This window comes from Salvia hispanica, chromosome 3, assembly GCF_023119035.1.
Source record: "Salvia hispanica cultivar TCC Black 2014 chromosome 3, UniMelb_Shisp_WGS_1.0, whole genome shotgun sequence".
NCBI classification, from domain to species: domain Eukaryota; kingdom Viridiplantae; phylum Streptophyta; class Magnoliopsida; order Lamiales; family Lamiaceae; genus Salvia; species Salvia hispanica.
Window position 1 is genome coordinate 16,054,687 of NC_062967.1, and position 14,889 is coordinate 16,069,575.

Genomic DNA, 14,889 nt, shown 5'->3' on the forward strand with positions numbered 1-14,889 from the left:
TTGACGAAATTGCCAGTGTCTAGAATTACAGCTTCAGTGGCATTATTTGTTTGTTTGTATGACAAAATCATGTTGCCACCACTTCGAAGGAGCAGAGTACCATTGGCTATTTCTAGTTGAGATTTGTTATAAATGGAATGTGGGATAGGGTTATCTCTATTTAAGACCCAAACAACTGTTGTAACAGGTATTTTTTTGTACCATATACCAATATAGTAGTTGGTAGAGTTACCTGGAGAAAAGAAACCAGTTGATATGACCACGAGTGCTGGGCGTCAAGGGTCTTCATTTCGGCATGAGCCATTGGTTGATTGGGGCCCAAGGATGAAAGAGAAGACAAGCCAATGGCCCAAAAAAAGCTAGGGGAATTCCCGATGAGGCAATGAATAGAGACGGCTCGGATTTGAGGGGATGATAAACGATCATGGAAGCCGTCGTCCAAGGATTTCAACTACAGTTGGATTCAACTGGAAATCGTCCTATTGAGATGACATCCGAAAGCTATGAAACTACCACCATTGTCTTCATCTTGGAAACAGCTTCACGTGGGTATCTTGCACATCCCAATCGGAGTCCGAATGAGGGAATTATGGCGGTTTTACGGAAGTCGCGCAGAAGGCCGGGAGCTTGGGGAAAAACGCCGACCGGGCGTTTCGCTTGTGAAAATCGCCGGGAAAACGCCGGGCGGGCATTTGGTATAAAAAACGCCGGGACGGGCGATTATGCCAATTTTTGATTTTGTGGGCAAACTTTCATTTGGACCCATGTATAAATTCGATGTCATTTCTTTTCTTTTAGGTCTTTGATGAAATTATATGCTTGAGAGCTTTGTTTCCTTTTTGAAGGGTTTCTATCCAATTCTGATTTGTTTGATGTGGACCTTTTGTATTTTGTGATCCATTTTCCAAGTTTACCCAATTTGTAGGTGATTGATCTAATATTTTGTGAAGTAGATTTTCTATTGTATCAATAATGGCAACCCAACAAGAATTTAGGAAACCCAAAATGCCCGGCCCGGGCGTTTTTCCTGTCCCCGGGCGATTTTCACAAGCGAAACGCCCAGTCGGGCGTTTTTCCCGAAGGTCTCGGCCTTCTCTGCGCGACTTCCGTAAAACCGCCATAACTCCCTCATTCGGACTCCGATTGGGATGTGCAAGATACCCACGCGAAGCTGTTTCCAAGACAAAGACAATGGTGGTAGTTTCATAGCTTTCGGATGTCATCTCAATAGGTCGATTTCCAGTTGAATCTAACTGTAGTTGAAATCCTGACGCACGGCTTCCATGATCGTATCATCCTCCCCTTCTTGGAAAAGATTTGTCCTCAAATCCGAGCCGCTCTATTCATTGCCTGCCTCGGGAATCCTCTAGCTTTGTTGGACCATTGTGTCTTTCTTTCATCATTGGGCCCCAATCAACCCATGGCTCACGCCGAAATGAAGACCCTTGACGTCTAGCACTCGTGGTCATATCAAGGTTGCTTGAATCCATCAATTGCTAGTTCAAGCATGGGATTTCCATCAATTGCTAGTTCAAGCATGGATCAAGTAGAGGTATGCTTTGAGGTTTGTGGTTCCCTTGAAGATCTAGCCATGGATGCATGTAGTATGTTGTAAGTGTCTTAGCTTGCCTCATCAATGACTATGTATCACAATTTCCACTCTATCAAATGTTACTTCTTGTTTTGATCATCTTAGTTTCCTAAATTCTTGTTGGATTGCCATTATTGATACAATAGAAAATCTACTTCACAAAAATATTAGATCAATCACCTACAAATTGGGTAAACCTTGGGAAATGGATCACAAAATACATGGATCCACATCACAAGCTCAAACTTGCCCTCTTTGGAGATTATGGTCTGGTTTGGAAACAGAGATTGGCCTGCTGAAATGGTGTCTGATGCTCTGCAAAATCTACTCCAAAGAAATATGGACACACCAATGAGAAACAAGAAATATGTAGGAGTAATAAACTTGAAAGCCATTCCACCAAAATCCTACTAAAAATCTCACTTGTGCTGATTGATATTTAAGTCTTTTAAAGTGCATTCTACGCAATAGAAATTTAGTAATGGTCCAAATTCAAGAGAAAAATATTGTGCTTCCCATCACTTTCAACAAATTCTTTGTTAAAATTTCAACTACAACTGTTGAGCTTGGCGACATAAACTATCGGCTTTATGTTGCATTAGGCTGCTTTAGTCATTGGATTTGGAGCATCCAAATAACTCTTTATGGTGAAGATGCACACAGCACACACAATGTCTTTGTTTTGAAACCTCATAACTAACTACACTGGTAATAATTTATTGAGAGAGGAAACGAAGAACACGTAAAAAAAACAAGAAAACAATAGACTTCTCATGATATTCTCTTTTCCATGGATCACAAATGATCAGAATGCAAAAGCGACGGCCTATTTATGTAATTCATTATAGAATTAAATTAAATAACCTTATAACTTTCGACCGTATTAAAATCTCAAAATTTTGAGACTTTACAATTTCTTTCGAACGAATAATTTATGAACATTTCGCTTTTAAATCCAATCTTACTGTAAAATGTACATTATACGCACTACTAATGTACATTTTAAAAAAATATAATGTAATATCTCTAATAATGTACATAATTCATATATTTTATATTATATGGGATCATACATTATTTGAGATAATATATTAGTAGTAGTACATAAAATGTACATTAAACGGCATATAATGTACATCGCTTGACATTTTGACAAAAGATATGATTTTGATATGAATACAACATCCCTATTATTTTAATATATATATAAATGTTATGTACTATAGATTAAATTTGATAATATCGAAAATCTCATTCTTGTCCCATATTAACTTGATAAAGATTATCTCTTATCTATATAATTTTGGATGAATATCCCTTATGAAGGTAAATGGTCTATTCTACGTGCTCCTATAGTTTATTTATTCATAAATACGTATTTAAGAGACTCTAGCAAGGATTTGACATGAACTCAGAAGTTTTCTCATAATTTATAGTTGAGTGAAGTTTTCTCACTGGAAGTCGTCTTCTTTAAAGCCTTAATTAAGCCAATTATTTGGCGAACAAATTATAATTCAAATTATTGTGTACACTTGAACTTATACCAAGTCTTCATTGCAATGTAAACTAAAATAAATTATCTTCCACATCAAACAAGATAATAATATACAGGCATAAATAAGCTTATTCAATTATTTAAATTTTCAATTACAATATACAGTTTGGAGTTTGGACCATCTAATACTCCCTCCGTTCCATAGTAACAGAGCTTTGCTTGAACACCCATTTTGAACACTCATTTTGAATACTCCCTCCGTCCCATATTTGGAGTCACATTTAGTTATGGCACGGGTTTAGGAATTGATGGAGCTGTAATTAAAGGTTAGATGTGATGTGTAATAAATTAAGTGAGTTGGTTGAAGATGGGGGTCCCTTTTGACTTTTTGATTTTTTATTTTTGTTTTGGTTTATTCTAACGTAGATAATGACATTTTGATGTAATTTTGATAAACAATGGGGTAAAATTGTACAAATATAGAAAATTCTAAATGTGACTCTAAAATTGGGACGAACTTTTATAGAAGTGACTCCAAAACCTGGACGAAAGAAGTAATGCACTAAGAATATATCAATATATAAAGTGAGAGTTTTGGAGAAATTTTTAAATACCAGCTTTATCCTTTTAGCAGAAACCGTGCATTACCACGTTGCTTTTTAGTTTTTTTTGCACCATTTTATGTTAATATTCTATATCATGTTTTATTTTTTGCACAATTTTCGGCCATTCTCGAAAAGTGTGTGAGGCAGCAGTCTATATATGTTATCATGAAGGCCTATTTTTACTCTATTACAACATTTAAGAGTGCAATATATATTTATTCTAATCACAAAGCATTCCATTATCCTTTAAGCCTCTTTGCAAGCCATCCGAAAAATTAAATACACATCATTAGTATATTTCTATTGTATTAAATATTGTTTACAAAATATAATTGACCTTCTAATTACCCGCAACATGAAAAATCAAAGCAAACATTAATGACTTATAAAATTTGGAACTAATAAGTACCTCAATTAAAAAGAAAGAATGTGTAGAATTTGTAATAAGCATATGATTAATATTTTTGTATTAATCATAGATGATAGAATGTGTAGAGTCATAGGATTAATGTGCAACCATAAAAAAGAAAGAATGACATACCTTTATTATTATAGTAAAAAATTGAGTTCGAATAATTAGGCTTTGTAGCCTCTCATGCTTGCCATGACACCTTTTTCTATGTATAACTCGTAGTAGTCGCCCATGCTTGCCATCTCATCTTCTTCTCTTCTCTATGTAATGACGGTAGTTTGAAGAGAGAGAACAGATCGTAATCTTCGTTTTCTTCTTTTCTCTCCTTTTCCTAAAGTGTAGTATTGAATATCTATACTTCTATACTACATCTATCTCCTCCACCAATACTAATACTAATATACAAATATAAAACTATTGATGAAAAAAAAGTGGCTAAATTCATGGTCCAATCAAATGCATTGCGGAGACTTCCCAAGCAAGTTTTGAAACACTGATAAATAGGTGTGCAATCAATTGAGACTGCATTTATTTATGTGAAGTAATTTTTTGATGCAGGCCTATCTCGAACGATTCGAATTTATTGTGGTATAATTAAATTGTTGTAATGAATATTTGTAGATATAATATAAGTATATAATAATTAAATTATTAATCATATTTTATTCAAGATATATACCTATAGGTACTATTATCTATTGACTTAAATTATGCTAAAGCGAGTATATTAATTGTGGAAATTTTAGGTTATTTTAGTATTTGCTTGCTCATGTTGGCCTATTTCTAAAATGCATGTTCTTAGTCATGGGCAAATATATGTTTTATTTTCAAGAGACAAAATTATATACTACTATTCTATAATGATGACGTTGATGTTACATTTGATTCTATTATTATGTTGTTTACTAAAACATTTTTTATAGTCAAAGTGTATTTGAATTTTTCTATTTGATTTAAAGTACTTTAATCTATTTTTTCAAATTAAATATTGATTTATTCTAATAATTTGTTGTTGATGCTTGTACTATGCTTGAGACTGGTCGTCTATCGTTTGTTAGAACCCAAAGAAAAAATTATGTGCTATGATGTATAGTGGTTTGCAGTGAGGTTGTACTGCGAGGTGAGATAGATGGTTAGATGCATGGTAAATCAATCATTCTCGCTTCCAGTTCATGGTGGTGCAAGATATATGATCCAAAATTATCAAGATGCGATGGCTATTTATAGATGGATTGGTTATCCAAATTTGTTTATTACATTTACATGTAATCCGAAGTGGCAGAGATTGTTACCCTCCGTTTTTTAAAAATAGCAACTATTTCCATTTTGTTGTTCCTAAAAAATAGAAAATTTAGAATCTTTCTATTTTAGGACATGGACCCCACAATCTACCAACTCTACTTTCACTATTTTTCTCTTTCTCTCTTACTTTACTCAATTTTCTTTTATTCTCTTTTACTTTACCAATTTTTCTCACTTACTTTACTAATTGTGTATTAAAACCCATGCCGTTTTAAATATTTATATTTTTTGAATACGAGGAGTAGATTTCTTGGAGTTAAGAGACTAAAATTAGATGATCGTCCGTATATTATATGTAGGATTTTCAAATTATCCGATTGCATTTTTTAGTCTTTACTTACACATATTTTATATTATATTTATTTTATTTTATATTTATTTTTTTAAACTCTTTTGTTCCATGTATAGCATGGGTGTTAACACTAGTTTTCAAACGTGACACTGACATGAACTCTGGTTTCCTCGTAAAACATGACCAAGGTTGCCAAGAAGAAATAGTTTAGTGGAATTTTATTTAGAGGAAGTCGTCGTTTTTAAAGTCTAACGGGCCAATCAAATATACTGCCTCCATCCGCAATTACAAATCCACATTTAATATGACACGGGTTTTTTAACAAATCTACTTTTTCTGTTCTATTGGAGATTGACCATTTTCTTTTTGTTATTCCAATCCAACTAAAATGATCCATTACTAATAACGGAAACATTTTTTTTTACCTTCTCATACCTTATCCTCTTCATTTAACATACAAAATACTAAAAGCATGATAAACCTTATGTGCTAAAAATAGAAACTCTTTTTATTTTTGGTTAATCCCATAAAAATAGATACTAAGTACTTATTTTTTTTATTTAAGAAAATTTTATTCTCTCTAATAAGGTGGGATCCATTTTTAACTATCACATTTTTTATCTATCTCTTTTTCTTTATTAATTATGTATTAAAACTTGGACGTTTCTAAAGTTTTTATTTTTAAGGACTGATGATGAGTATTAGTTTTACAACGAAATGTGAATGGATAAAGTTATTTAATACTGTAGTTATTATTAAAAATACAAAAAAACAAATGATATATTTATTGATGGATGGAAATTGCAAAATGAGATATTTATTAGTGAGGAGAGATCTTATACTACCTCCGCCCCCAACTTTGACACGCTTTACTATTTCGTCCTCTTCCGAAAATTTGACACATTTCACTTTTCACCATTTTTGGTAGTGGACTTCATTCCACTAACTAATTCCTACTCACATTTTATTATAAAACTAATACTTTAAAAGTATGATCCACATTCCACCAACTTTTTCAATTCACTTTCCATTACATTTCTTAAAATCCGCATGGTCAAAGTGTGTCAAAATTTGGGGAATGGAGGTAGTAATATAAACAAAAACTATTTTATACTCGGTATTCCACATCAAACAAGATAATCATAAATACAGACATCAACAAATACTAGTATTCTATAAATTTTCATTTACAATGGTCAATGATTTAGGGTTTGAATCATTCAAATATACACAATTATGTACTAAGAATCGTGGAGATGAAGTTATAACCTCTCTTGTTGGATTTTCAACCACGATTGAATATTGAACTCCAATGGTCCTTTGACGAGAATTTAACGCGGCTCAACATGAGACAGCGTCATAATGTTTATTGAATACCACTCGACTTCTTGTTGTGCAGGAGCAACAGATAAAGTAGGATTTATTGGTGATTGTATGGCTCTTTTATCATTATTGAGCATTGCAACAACATCAGAGAGAGTGGCCTATCAACTGGATTTTCTTCAACGCACAATAGGCTTATCTGAACGTATCTCATTGCAACCGATGACCAAGATTCGGGCAGTTCTAATGTAGGAACAATGAGCTCATCAACACGACCTTTCTTCCACAAATCCCACGCCTGAAACCAAAATCAAATTCCAAAATTTTCAATATTAATGTTAATCATTTCATTACAAAATTCAATACAACTTACATATCTAAGAAGACATAGATACTCAGAGCCATAGATACCAGTGTTCTTCTTTCCGCTGATAATCTCCAGCATCAATACTCCGAATGCAAACACATCAGACTTCACTGAGAAAAGCCCTTCCATTGCATATTCTGGTGACATATAACCACTGCATTTCCACAAATATATACTGTATTCTCTCATTTATGCACTACCATGACTTGAGTTGATGAGAAATAAATTGCATTTTACTTACTATGTCCCAACAATCCGTTTAGTATTTTCTTGCGACTCATTCCCTCCAAATATTCTTGGCTAGCCCAAAATCACTGATTTTGGGATTCATTTCAGCATCCAGTAGGATATTGCTAGCTTTCAAATCCCTGTGGACTATTCTCAACTGCGAGTATTGGTGGAGATACATAAGCCCTTGAGCAATGCCTGAGATAATATGAATGCGTTTATTCCAGTCAATTACGTCTTTCTGGCTTGGCTCTGCATTCAAACATATACGTGTATTTAGTTGAGCTTGTTAGGCATGACAATTTAAGAATTTGATGCGTGACTAACCAAAGAGGAAATAATCCAAGCTTTTATTGGGCATGTATTCGTAGACAAGTATCATCTCATCTTTCTCATCGCAGCATCCAAAAATCCGGACAAGATTTCTGTGCTGCAGTTTGGCAATCAGATGCATCTCATTTCTGAATTCCTCTAATCCCTGCCTTGACTTCTGAGAGAGCCTTTTCACAGCCACAAACTGTCCATTAGCCAACTCTCCCTGCAAACTCAAATCTTACATTATTTTACTATTCTCAATTTAGTCACACAGATTAAATATGTATGTGATATTACCTTATAAACAGGTCCAAAACCACCTTGTCCAAGCTTGTTTGTAATAGAAAAGTTGTTGGTTGATGCAGTTATGCTTCCCAAACTGAAGATTGGCAACTTATGCCACCTATGTTTGTCTTCACCCTCCTTGTTTGTAAATGAACCATCACTATTCAAATCAAGTAGCAATAGATTCTGATTTGTTTCCCCTGAATCTGAACACAGATGAAATATGAATGTAAGCTAATTTTCATCACTAGACCTAGAAACAAGAAAATTGTAACTTACCTATGGTTTTAAGCTTTGGCCAGATATAACGAAAGCACAAAATGATAAAATTAGTGCAGCTGAAACAGACACAACTAGTTCCACAACAAGTAGTTTTCTATTGTGACTTGCTTCGATCTTGATATATATATGAGCCATCACAGTCACAGAAGTGTTTGTTGGGGTATACATGGTGGACAAATCTCCAGAATACAAGAAACAGGCTCCTCCGCTATCATATGCATAAGCAGAGCAGGAGCAATTTGTGGAGCATGCTAAACTATATAATATAATATCATTTGAAGCTGCCAAGTATTGAGGGTATGCAGGAAATGTAGCTATGGCAATTTGGTTTTACCCTCACCACATTCAAGTGGTTTCCTTCTCTTACACCCACTTGTAAGCGATTCAGTGTCTCGTGGTATAAACCCATGCAAGCATTTGCAAATTTTGTGCTGGCAAATGGTATTAGGCCTCCCCATAAAGTCTGCTGTCGAAGCAAGCACAATCCATGCATGGCTGGCCTCAGACCATCCGTAACGAGTCAATCGACTATGACAGTCTATCACAATCCTCGACAATAGTGATTCAGTGTGATCGTTATATATGAAGTACTGCTCGTCAATACTACCGGTAGACTCAAATGCAACATTGTAGGATGTGGTGAAATCTGAGATGTTGCCATTTTCCCATAATATATAGGAGTATGAGAGATTGTCGCGTAACCATACTTTTTTTTCCATCATATGCTGATAAAGAGTAATTTCGTGGATAAGGATCACTCGTTCTCTTCCAAGAATAAAGTGAATTAGAATTCAGCACAACAAGCAGTTATCACATTAACTGTCCCATTAAAACTTGTAAAAATACCTCTAAATTTCATGGTTGGCAGCAAGGTGTCGGTGGGGAAGTCAAAGCTCTGCCATAGAATGCTACCCCAACCATTTCTCAACACCAAATTGCCAGTGTCCAGAATCACTGCGGCAGTAACATTTGGATTATCCCGTAACGTGTAGAAGAAGATTAGGGAATATGATTTGAGTTGGGAGAATTGAAGAGAGAATATTGGAAAGGCTCGTATCTATTCACCACCCAAACAACTGTTTGAAGTGGAATGTTTTTATACCAAATAGTATACCCAAGTAATGGTTTGTGGAATTAGGTGGAGTGAAGAATCCAAACTCAAATATCCCTCCCTTGGCCGGCATATAAGGTGTCAGATCCATAACCGAAACCGAAACCGGAGTAAAATACAAACACCAAAACTAAAAACAATGCCATTATAACACAAAATTTTGGTTCTCTTTAAATTAAAACACTTGATATTCTACAAGAGATGGGACCAAAGGTCTCAAATTTCCTATATTCACTAAATTGAAAAAGGACAAATGGGAAACATTACTGTCTTATCAAAAAATACAAGTCCGCCGTTGACGAGTTCAAACAATCCATTTCTTTTCCACCTCTTGTATTTGTTGATATGGCAATCTCGAGCCAACCACCAGAATCGAATGAAATTGAGTAAGCTCTCCCTGTGAGTTGAGTGCTTGTGTAGGAGTGTAGCCAAACACACCTTACTTTTACAGTTTTACTACAGAGTAGTTTTTTTTTTAATACAACTGAGAATTCTTACTATGGAAAAAAATTGCAACAGGAGACTTTAAAAACAAACATGAAACTTGAAATCTAACAACTCCCTCCGTCCAAAAATGGAATTGTAAATGGAATTTGAGCATCAATTTCAAAGTTTAGTAGGAGTAGTATCACATAAATATATGAATTTGAATTATGATTCTAACAAATGCAGGGCCTAAAGGCTGAACGAGAATCCGGAGATGATTCTCATTCGGATCCCTCGTCAATCTGATGGAACACCGCCCAAAAAACCACCCTAAATCAGGTAAGAATTCAATCGGCGCTGTTTTAGCACTCTTTTTTTTTTTTTGCAGATTTCGATTTTAATTTATTTTGTAAACGAATTTTGTTATCACAAAGACATTGCATCTTCGAATTTTGAATTTTGTTTGCACAAAAAATCAGGTAACACTCGAAGCTAGCTACGCCTTAGTTTTCCATTCCCAGTGTCGTTAGACATGGGGGTTTCCCAATTCTGTATTATTTGTTGGTGTTGTGTGCATCCAATTGCTAAAGCAGCCCAATGCAACTTAAAACCTAGACTTTCGCTCCAAATGTTGTACTACTAACAAGGCCACAATGGTTTTCAATTTTCAAGGTAACAGCTGTAGTTGAAATTTCAACCAAGACTTTGTATTAGTAATTATTTCCCAGTCTTTAAGCTGAAAGTGATGGGAAGCACACTATTTTTCTTGGTATTTGGACCATTACTGAATGTCTTTTGCGTAAATGCACCGTAGAAAGACTTAAGACTCTCAATCAACACAAGTGTGGAGTACTATTTAGTAGGACTTTGGTGGAATACATTCTTGTTGATTTTCATTCAAGGATTCTGATGGCTTTCAAGTTTATTACTACATATTTCTTGTTTCTCGTTGGTGTGTCCATATTTTTTTCGAGTAGCTTTTGCAGAGCATCAGACACCATTTCAGCAGGCCATCTCTGTTTCCAAACCAGACCATAATCTCCAAAGAGGGCAAGTTTGAGCTTGGTTTCTTTTCTCCAGGTAACTCTACCAACTTCTATATTGGGATATGGTACAAAAATATTCCTGTTACAACAGTTGTTTGGGTCTTAAATAGAAATCACCCTATCCCACAATCCCTTTATTACAACTCTCAACTAGAAATAGCCAATGGTACTCTGCTCCTTGAAGTGGTGGCAACATGATTTTGTCATACAAACAAACAAATAATGCCACTGAAGCTGTAATTCTAGACACCGGAATTTCAATATAAGAAATGCTTCAGGTGTTCAGTGGCAGACTTTGAGCACCCAACTGACATGGTTTGCCCGGTGCTATGCTTGGATACCGTTGGTTTCGTAATATACATGTGAAACTTGTTTGTGGAGGAATCCGAATGACCCTGTTTCAGGAAGCTTTTCATTAGGCATGGGGACTAATGGACAGTGATCTTTCCATTAGAAAAGGCGAGAAAATATTGTGGAGCAGGGGCCTTGGCAAGGAGGGACTTTCCAGTCACTTGACTTGAATTATCCCTACAACATTACGTACCTTGCACGATGGAGATGTATCTGTGACAAAAATAATAATAATAAGTCTGTGCTATCAGATTCTGATTAACCATCGTGGCAGAATGGAGCTGTTTCAGTGGTTTGGGGGTCAGGACCTGGGGTCTGCTCATAGTGAAGCCTTATTCTTGTGGGGCATATGCCATGTGTGGTCCCACACAATTTTGATCGATCCCTCACCAGCGGTAGGTGTTGAGTGGGTTCAAACCACGAGTTGAGGTAGACTGGGATTTTCTAGTGGATGTGTTAGAAAAGACCATTCCATTGTACTGACAAAGTAGGATATATCAAGGTAACCACTAGTAGATTGCCTGAAGCAGGAATCCTGTGGAGTTGCCAAATAATGTATGGAGTTGCAATGCTCAAAAAATGCTCCTGCACTGCCTATGCATAACGGCAGTGGAGGTAAATGTATATTACTTAAGGAGGACTTTCTAGATCTGGGAAACCCCCCCAAACAATTCTGCAGGTGTAGACCTTCATGTGAAAGTGAAACAAAAAGGTGAGCTAGTTTTTTGTGATTTTGTTATTTGCTCTGTATTGCATTAGAATTCACTTTCTCTAATTGTTTCAGGGAAGAGTAGAGTACTTCTTTGGAGTTAGTGTTGCCCATTACTGCTGACCACTCTCGTCTTGTTTTGGTTTCTGTTATACGACCAAAGCAACAAACTGGAGTATGACTTGTTTGCTGATGAATAGTACATTCCACATTGCATTTTCATGCAGCTGATGTTTATATTTTCTCTTTGCCAGGGTCCAAAGGAAAACATCAAAATCTACTACTACTTAATTTGGATACTCATGGAGAAGAGAAAAATGACAAATATGAGTTGCCAATTTTTAGTTTTTCTAGCATAGTTGCATCGACTAATAACTTTTCTATGGAAAACAAGCTTGAGAGGGTGGTTTTGGACCTGTTTACAAGGTAAGTGGGATACCTTGTTATTAAGATAACTGTTTAGTTTGAGTGGGTGGAGCTACCTCATTGTTGATACTCTTATTTCAGGGAGAACTAATGAATGGACTGTTTGTCGCTGTGAAACGTCTCTCCAAAAGGTCTGGACAAGGACTAGAAGAATTCAGAAATGAGACAGAAGTGATTGCCAAACTACAGCACAGAAACCTTGTTAGGATCTTAGGATGCTGTGTTGAGAACAATGAGATGATTTTAGTCTATGAATACATGCCCAATAACAGCCTCGACTTCTTTATCTTTGGTTTGTTTCAGAATCGATATTCTCATCGTGTTTGTTATATTCAGCAAGAAATAAGTTGACATTTAGTACAAAATCTAATCTGAATGCAGAGCCTACAAGTGGGGGTTGTTGGAGTGGGCCAAACGCGTTCAAATCATTGAGGGCATCGCTCAAGGGCTTCTGTATCTCCACCATTACTCCCGGCTGAGAATAGTTCATAGGGATCTGAAAGCTAGTAATATTCTACTAGATGCAGAGATGAACCCCAAAATCTCTGATTTTGGCATGGCGAGAATCTTTGAGGAAACAACATGCAAGCAAATACTGAAAGGATTGTCGGAACATAGTAAGGACAGTGAGTTTATTTCTCATGAACTCGTGTCATGGTATTGGTAGTGCATAACTGAGAGACTATATATTTGTGGAAATGCAGTGGTTATATGTCTCCAGAATATGCAATGGAAGGACTATTCTCAGTGAAGTCTGATGTGTTTGCATTCGGAATATTGATGCTGGAGATTATTAGCGGAAAGAAGAACACTGGTTTTTATGGTTCTGAGTATCTTAGTCTCCTTGGATATGTAAGTCTTCTATTTCAAATCAACAACTTGTGCAAATCTGCTAAATCATCTGACATTTTGTTGATTTCAGACGTGGAATGCATGGATACATGGAAGAGCAGTGGAGGTGGTTGATCCATCGTTGGAAAGGCCTGCTTCATCTTCAGCTGTATTAAGATACATAAAGATCGGTCTACTGTGCGTTCAAGAAAATCCAGCTGATCGACCTTTGATGTCAGATGTGGTTGGCATGCTAAGTAGTGAAGACGCGGAAATGCCATCACCCCTGAATCCTGCTTTCACTGTTACGAGAAGCTCAAACAAAGTTCAAATCTGCTCAGCGAATGGTTTGACTCTCTCTCATGTTGAAGCGCGTTGAAGTTTTCTTTCGTTGCATATGATGATTGATTGTAAACCCCAAACTGCTCTTATGGTTATAATAAGAGTTGAAATATTCAACAACGGTGTGACTGTGGATAGGCTACTATTCTATGATACAGTTGGGAGGCACATTTAATTTTCGACAAAGGTCCATCATCAGACATTATTGTATTGATTGATCTATGTAGTTGAAATTTTAAAGGAGACCATTGTAATAAGCCTGTGTGTAGTCTTTATTAGGATGGTTGAGTGTTGAATGTGTATTTTGAGCCAAATATCTCACATACTATTTGTATCTACATCTTACAATCAAATTCTTCATTATGCGTAATTTGCACGAAATTTAGTATGCTTAATATTATGGGATATGAACTACTCCGCCCTAATAATTTGGCACCATCTGACCTAAGTGTTTTTAAACGTATCTTAAAGTCGAGCTAAAACGCAGGGGCATTGAGGCCCTACATTTATATATTAATTTTATAATAAAATATGACTAGAAAGACATTTAAGCGGGCTTCTACAACAAAATATAAGAAAAGTGAAAGGACTAAAAGTTTAGGGACATACGAAAAAGAAAATAGCGACAAATTTTCCGCAGATAAGTGGAGTAGGATTTTTAATTGAGACATTATTGAGAAATAAACTATGACAAACATGGTTAAATGGTAAACAAAGTGAGGGGGATTCATGGTGGGTTAATTTTTCTATACACAATTTCTTTCTTAGTTCTTACAGTTGGAAGTTATCATTTGTACCATCATCAATTACGGAGAGACTTCGAAAAAAAATCTCATTTCGTAAGCTTTTCAAAATATAGTGATAATGCATGCAATTTTTCAAAATAAGGAATTTTTAATTTTTTTTATCTATTTATCTTCTTTTTTCTTATTATTGCTCTTAAAATATTTAATTATAGACTAAATTATCCTTATTATTTTCACTACAATTTTCATATTTTTTGCTCCAATAATTTTATTTCCACCAAATTCTTAAAAATCACGGCTAATCACCGCCACTCCACCCTCATCCTCTTCCTCCCCTTAAACATTCTCGAGTTGTTGTTGCCATCGCCGCCTCTTTTCCTCTCGTTGGTTGAATTTGGAATGTG

General features: G+C 35.5%; 2 protein-coding genes and 1 pseudogene across 2 annotated transcripts in view; 2 read left to right on the forward strand and 1 right to left on the reverse strand.

Moving 5' to 3' along the window:
* The window catches only part of LOC125209433 (G-type lectin S-receptor-like serine/threonine-protein kinase At1g11330), a 9,835-nt gene extending 2,721 nt beyond the window's left edge, over nucleotides 1–7,114 (forward strand). The window contains exon 7 of the mRNA XM_048109031.1: nucleotides 7,097–7,114. Coding sequence (XP_047964988.1) covers nucleotides 7,097–7,114 — 18 coding nt within the window. The remainder of the gene's footprint in view (nucleotides 1–7,096) is intronic.
* LOC125209434 lies at nucleotides 6,983–8,990 on the reverse strand (annotated as a pseudogene).
* A 3,550-nt stretch (nucleotides 8,991–12,540) lies between these two features.
* On the forward strand, nucleotides 12,541–13,856 carry LOC125216182 (G-type lectin S-receptor-like serine/threonine-protein kinase B120). Its single transcript, XM_048117836.1, is given in 6 exon segments — nucleotides 12,541–12,566; nucleotides 12,648–12,858; nucleotides 12,950–13,135; nucleotides 13,138–13,183; nucleotides 13,271–13,418; nucleotides 13,489–13,856. Coding segments are annotated over 5 exon segments (870 nt in total). The 5' UTR covers nucleotides 12,541–12,566; nucleotides 12,648–12,656; the 3' UTR covers nucleotides 13,777–13,856.
* The last annotated feature ends 1,033 nt before the right edge of the window (nucleotides 13,857–14,889 follow it).